The 6,689-nt window shown below is 46.9% G+C and overlaps 1 protein-coding gene across 1 annotated transcript in view; it reads right to left on the bottom strand.

Annotated features, from left to right (window-relative positions):
• LOC110485193 (Na(+)/H(+) exchange regulatory cofactor NHE-RF1) overlaps positions 1-6,689 on the bottom strand; it is a 34,586-nt gene that overhangs the window by 5,538 nt on the left and 22,359 nt on the right. The window contains exons 2-3 of the mRNA XM_036941296.2: positions 4,812-4,982; positions 2,298-2,451 (exon numbers count right to left, since the gene is read on the bottom strand). Coding sequence (XP_036797191.2) covers positions 2,298-2,451; positions 4,812-4,982 — 325 coding nt within the window. The remainder of the gene's footprint in view (positions 1-2,297; positions 2,452-4,811; positions 4,983-6,689) is intronic.

Here is a 6,689-nt window from a genome sequence, read left to right as displayed (position 1 = left end):
AACACGAGAAAGCAGTTACCTGGGCAACGCCTCAATGGAATTTTGCTCCTGTTGGGCATTTTTCAGTCAGATTTAGAAGCCGATAGCAGAAACCAAAGGAAGTTAGATAGGACTAAGACCTGACCATATATCCCCCTGGATAGAACAGGAGTTATATCTCCTTTTACTGCTTCACTATACTCATTCAGAGGAGAGGACACAGCATGTCAATCATCAGTCAACTTGGAGGTGTAACCGTGCCAATGGATAGCTGTCAAATCAAATAAAATGTTATTGGTCACATACACATCTTTAGCAGATGTTATTGCAGGTGAAATGCTTGTCTCAACAACCAGTGTGGACTCAGAACATAACCACATTCCTCCATGTAAAACAGAGGACATTCTTATCACAACAAAGCAGCTACTGTATTTTTATTGGCGCACTAAAGAAGCATAAAACTCCCAGTTAGGTCAAATAGCATGGAAGACCCTAACTGACAGGGGCGGCAGGTAGGTTAGAGCGTTGGGCCAGTAACCGAATGGTTGCTAGATCAAATCCCAGAGCTGACAAGTTAAACTTATGTTGTTCTGCCCCGGAACAAGGCACTTAACCCACTGTTCCTAGGCTGTCATTATAAATAAGAATTTGTACTTAACTGACTTGCCTAGTTAAATGAAAAATAAATATTGTCTACTTCTACCCACCATCTTATTAATATGGTTCACTCAGAGGCACAGACCTTTTTAATAAACAGTATATTTGGCCTGATCAGACAGCAGCTGTTGTTTAGGGCAGAGCTTCAAGCAGAGGAAATATAAAGGCAGTCTGGGGCAGGGTGGTGTGTGTGAGGTGGTGTGTGTGGGGTGGTGTGTGTGAGGTGGTGTGTGTGGTGTGGTGTGTGTGAGGTGGTGTGTGTGGGGTGGTGTGTGTGAGGTGGTGTGTGGGGGGTGGTGTGTGTGAGGTGGTGTGGTGTGTGTGGGGTGGTGTGTGTGGGGTGGTGTGTGTGGGGTGGTGTGTGGGGGGTGGTGTGGTGTGTGTGGGGTGGTGTATGTGGGGTGTTTTCAGCACACACACTGACTAATATGCATGTCCCAGACACAGAGGGCACCGATTTCCTCCACACCCATATGGTTGTCATAGCGTCGGCTGGTCTGGCATCATCGTTCTATGAGGCCGTTGGCATCAGAATGGCACTCAGAGTAGCCAGCCAAGTGCTGTCATGGGCCACCGCCCTGTTTCAACAAGTGTTACTTGGGCACAGTTGGCCTCCCAAGTCAAACGCAGCTTGACGTTTATTGTCATGAATCTTGCCTTGGAGGCAGAACCAAACGATTCCCGCTAGATGGGCCAGCTACAAAGTAATTATTAACTATATTGTAAAAATGTATGAAAGCAAAGATGTGCTTTTAAGGTCTTATTTTAAGGTTAGGGTTAGCAGTGTGGTTAAGGTTATGGTTAAGGTTAGGTGAAAAATCTGAGGAGGCTGTGCCAGCTAGTGACTACTCCGCAGAGCTGCCTCCAGGGCAAAATTCATGACAATAAATGCCAACCTTCAGCCAGACTCTCCAGCACTGGAGTCAATTTACAGGCTGTGGCTCCCTCTAGGGGCTTTCAGAGGTACAACAGCCTTCTCTTTGTGAAGAGCTCAGTGGTTGTTGGGGGAAGTTGCCCCTAGACAGTTGGGGGAAGTTTGCATTTAGCCCCTAATAGTGGTTGACATTCAGGGAAGTTAAGCTGATTCTAGATCCGTACCTAAGAGTTAGGATGTTGTACCTCGAGCAAACAACGTGAGGGGACAGGAAATGAGATGAGCTCAGTATCTGTGTGTCTCTGTGTCTGTGTTCCTTGGCAGAGAGAGAGGAGCAGAGGAGCCTGGCCAAGCAGTCAGACAGACCCTTAATCTGTTAGTGTTTACCAAGGACAGGGGGACAAGGGGGTACGAGATCAGGCCTGAGAGAGAAACCTCTGGGGACTATAGACCTTGAATGAGGCTGTTAAAGGAGAAGTAAGTGGTTTAATTATTACCTGCCTAGTTAAATAAAGGTTAGATAAAAAAAATGATGAGGTGATTGCAGAGGCAAAACAGCTTCCTACACTGTGAGGCTAACTCAGATCTGATAACGATTCCCATGTCCGTCAGGCATCGTGTGAGTGAGGGGCTTCAGAGGTCTGTCCTTCACACACACAGTGAGGAACGTGGAAGCTGATAACGTCCATTGTGTGTGAATGCTTGGACACGTATGTCTCTAGAAAGGATCACTAATCAAACTGCATCCACTGAGTTCTGGCCCTTTCTTGTAGATCTCTGGTCTCACCTGTGAGGTGTTCTGGGGTGGGAGCGACTCTGCACCTCCTGAAGAAGGCATCTGTGTCTGTGTCCACAACCAGTAGAGAGGTCTCCTCACCACCAGACTTGATGGCTGCCACCACCTCCGAGTGCTGCTTTCCCTCCACTGTCATACCATTCACCTGGAGAGAGAGGGGGAGAGACGGAGAGATAGATGGGGAGAGAGACAGAGGGGAGAGAGGGGGAGAGAAGGAGAGATAGATGGGGAGAGAGACAGAGGGGAGAGAGGGGGAGAGACGGAGAGATAGATGGGGAGAGAGACAGAGGGGAGAGAGGGGGAGAGACGGAGAGATAGATGGGGAGAGAGAGACAGAGGGGAGAGAGGGGGAGAGACGGAGAGATAGATGGGGAGAGAGAGACAGAGGGGAGAGAGGGGGAGAGAGAGTGGGGAGAGAGGGGGAGAGACAGAGGGGAGAGAGGGGGAGAGACAGAGAGATAGATGGGGAGAGAGACAGAGAGGGTGAGAGGGGGAGAGACGGAGAGATAGATGGGGAGAGAGACAGAGGGGAGAGAGAGACAGAGAGGAGAGAGAGGGGGAGAGACGGAGCGATAGATGGGGAGAGAGACAGAGAGGGTGAGAGGGGGAGAGACGGAGAGATAGATAGGGAGAGAGAGAGGGGAGAGAGGGGGAGAGACGGAGAGATAGATGGGGAGAGAGACAGAGGGGAAAGAGGAGGAGAGAGAGTGTAAGGAACTTCAAAACACACAGACACAAGAGTCATGTCTGCACAAATCAGCTCATGAAGCATTAACTCCTTAGTTGTATAAGTAGTGTAACTATAGTTTACCAAGTCAAAACGGTGAAGGCAAGTGCCTAAACCTACAGGTTTCCCTTTCACATCAGCACCATAGTTTGTTCAAGTAACTAACTATTTATGGGAAACTATTTCTTGCATATTTCCATTGTTCTCACAACGAGGACGATAGCCTGTTTATCAAAGCTAGGACTCCGTTTTCAATACTATCAGTCTGTTGTCCAGCAGGAAATCCTGTCTCTCCACACAAACACAGAATATGCTGCTGCACACACACAGAGAGGAAGTGAAGCTCTCCCAGGGGCTTGAGAAATGAGTGTCAAACTCTTCACTGTTGCATAAGAATCCGTAGTACGCAGTCTGAATACAAATGAAACATTGCTGAAGAGAACAGTGTACAATTCAGAGAAAACATAATGGGGTGCAAAAACATTCTAATTTCCTTTCTCTTCATACAGTAGGTTCTTGGATAGCAACAACTGCTAGTAGCCAGAGAGTGCTAGCAACACCATCTCAGCCATCAGGCCATTGGCCCAGCATATGTCATAATGTCATCTGTTCCCCAGACAGCTGAACATTCTGAGGACCACTGCTGAGATAGCATGTGTGTACTTTGTATGTGTGGGTTCTGTGAGCTCTAAGTGTGTATTTTGTGCACGTGTGTGTGTGTGTGTGTGTGTGTGTGTGTGTGTGTGTGTGTGTGAGTGTGTGTGTGTGTGTGTGTGTGTGTGTGTGTGTGTGTGTGTGTGTGTGTGTGTGTGTGTGTGTGTGTGTGTGTGTGTGTGTGTGTGTGTGTGTGTGTGCGCACGCATGTGTGCATGTGTATCTTTGTGTGTGTGCATGTGTGTGTACGTGTACGTAACTTGCCTAATTAAATAAAGTTTACATTAAAAAAAATCTAAATGATTACGTGTCTGTGGGTGTGTACGTGTGTATGCACATGAGTGTAATGCGTGCATGTGTGTGTATCTGTGTCGGTCATAGGGTGGGCCTGCCTGTCTACCACAGTCCCAGGAAGGAGACCAAACAATACGTGCTTGGGCAGTAACAATAGCTGTCCATTTAACAGAAAGAATACAGTCCTCAGTGGGTGGTGGGAGTGTGGGGCCTGCTGGGGAATGGAACCCCCTCTCTGTCTCAAGCATTCAACTCTCCTCTCTTCCCTCTCTCCTTTTCTATGGCAGTCTCACATGGCTGCTGGGGAATAGCAGAAACTCATTTGCAAACGTGGCTAGAGTAGAATGAGGGCAGCCAGGCAGCCATACACACCTCTGACAATACACACCCACCCACCCTGCTCTACAGTAGTGAGTAATGAGCAGGATAGACTGGGGTGGTGGAGTGCAGACAAGTCACCAGTGACAAAGCTGGATTATCCCAGTCTGAGCTAACTCCCAGTGACAGTGTCCACCTCTCCCCTCCTATGAGATTAGGACCCCACACAGAGACTGTTACTACCACTCACAGTCCTCCTCACTCCACACTTCAACTTCAACATGACTGAATTGTGCCAAGGCCATTAAAGACAAGTCCCGTAGTTTTAGAAAAGCTTGCATGACAAACATAATTATTTTCATTAATACAATATTATTCCATTTACTACTATACAGTAATAATAGTACTGTGCATTGAATACTACTAACAATAGTAATGTACTATTACTATACATGGAATAATAATAATAATACAGTATGATGCCAGAGGTCAAAGGTGAGCTAGATAGTTACCTGTACTATCATGTCCTTGGCCAGCAGGCCTGACCTCTGTGCAGGTGAGTCCTCATCCACTGCTCTGATGTACTGGCCTGGTCTGGCCTTCTCACTGTGCAGGTTGAAGCCGTAGCCATGAGGCCCCTTCTTGATCACACACAGACGCGGCCTCAGCTCACTCTGCACGTCCTGATGAAGACATGAAACACCGTTAGTTGAATATTAGCCTGCTGGAGAATCTACTTTCTCCTTCCGCTCTCCTGGTTTCCTGTGCTAAGACAATGAATCACATTCACAGAACTTACATGAAATGATTCACATTTTTCCTTTGCCATTAATATCTAATACATCCCAATATCGGGCGGCAGGTAGCCTAGAAGTATTGGGCCAGTAACCGAAAGGTCGCTGGTTTGATTCTCCAAGCCATTGATCAAGACAGTTAACCCCCAACTACAACTGACGTGAGCGTGAAGGGGCTGGGTTAAATGCGGAAGACACATTTCAGTTGAATGGATTCAGTTGTGCCAACTGACTAGATACCCCCTTCCATTTCCCTTCCTTCCCCTTCCCATATGCCCAGTATGCTGATATGGTATGAAATGCAGTAATAGGCTACATTTAAGACCATGACTCCGACATTGATGATCAAATCAGACTAAAATTACACCAGAGTACGGAAAGGAGTCCGGTCAGAATAGGAGGGTGTACAGAGCATGTGACTGAAGCTGTGTTGGTGTAGGGAGGACTGGGAGGGGCAAGGCAGGAGCCAGGAGGCATGGAGCCACTACCCCGGCCTGAGGAAGGGCAGTTCCTGAGGGCCCGGCCCCTGTGTTGTGTGAGCCCAGTCAGCCCAGTGAGACCAGGGCAGGACAATAGCAGGCTGGGAGGTGACCCCTGTCCTCCTGCCTCTCTGAGATGACAGGAAGACATAGCACTGTATTGTCATCCAGGAAAAAACTTGACCAAGTCCAGCTACTCCCATCCGTCGGTAGGAGAACACAAGTAGTGTCTTTTTTTAGTAAGGGGACCTTTCACAGAGTTTTACAAAGCCTCAGGGAATGTAGGTGCAGAGTTAAATACAGCACACATATAGAACAGGAGCCAAACAAATGACACAATCATAATCAATGTCTCTCTGACCCAACAACCCCATACTCCTCCTATTGGCCAATATGATTATTGACGTAATCAGTTTTTCCAAATACACTTTTGACAAGACTTTGATTGACACCTACAGTTGAAGTTGGAAGTTTACATTCACCTTAGCCAAATACATTTAAACTCAGTTTTTCTCAATTCCTGACATCCAAGTAAACATTCCGTCTTAGGTCAGTTAGGATCACCACTTTATTTTAAGAATGTGAAATGTCAGAATAATAATAGAGATAATGATTTATTTCAGCTTTTATTTCTTTCATCACATTCCGAGTGGGTCAGAAGTGTACATACACTCAATTAGTGTTTGGTAGCATTGCCTTTATATTGTTTAACTTGCTTCCCACAATAAGTTTGGTGAATTTTGGCCCATTCCTCCTGACAGAGCTGCTGTAACTGAGTCAGGTTTCACGCTTTTTCAATTCTGCCCACAGATTTTCTATAGGTTTGAGGTCAGGGCTTTGTGATGGCCACTCCAATACCTTGACTTTGTTGTCCTTAAATAATTTTGCCACAACGGAAGTATGCTTGGGGTCATTGTCCATTTGGAAGTCCCATTTGCGACCAAGCTTTAACTTCCTGACGACTGATGTCTTAGAATGTGGCTTCAATATCCACAAAATGTTACTTCCTCATGATGCCATCTATTTGTGAAGTGCACCAGTCCCTCCTGCAGCAAAGCACCCTCACAACATGATGCTGCCACCCCTGTGCTTCACAGTTGGGATGGTGTTCTTCAGC

The sequence above is a fragment of the Oncorhynchus mykiss genome, chromosome 13 (genome assembly GCF_057628025.1).
Source record: "Oncorhynchus mykiss isolate SJ-2025 chromosome 13, ASM5762802v1, whole genome shotgun sequence".
NCBI lineage: Eukaryota > Metazoa > Chordata > Actinopteri > Salmoniformes > Salmonidae > Oncorhynchus > Oncorhynchus mykiss.
Note: the sequence above shows the minus strand (reverse complement) of the source record. Positions and strands in the feature narration are given on the sequence as shown.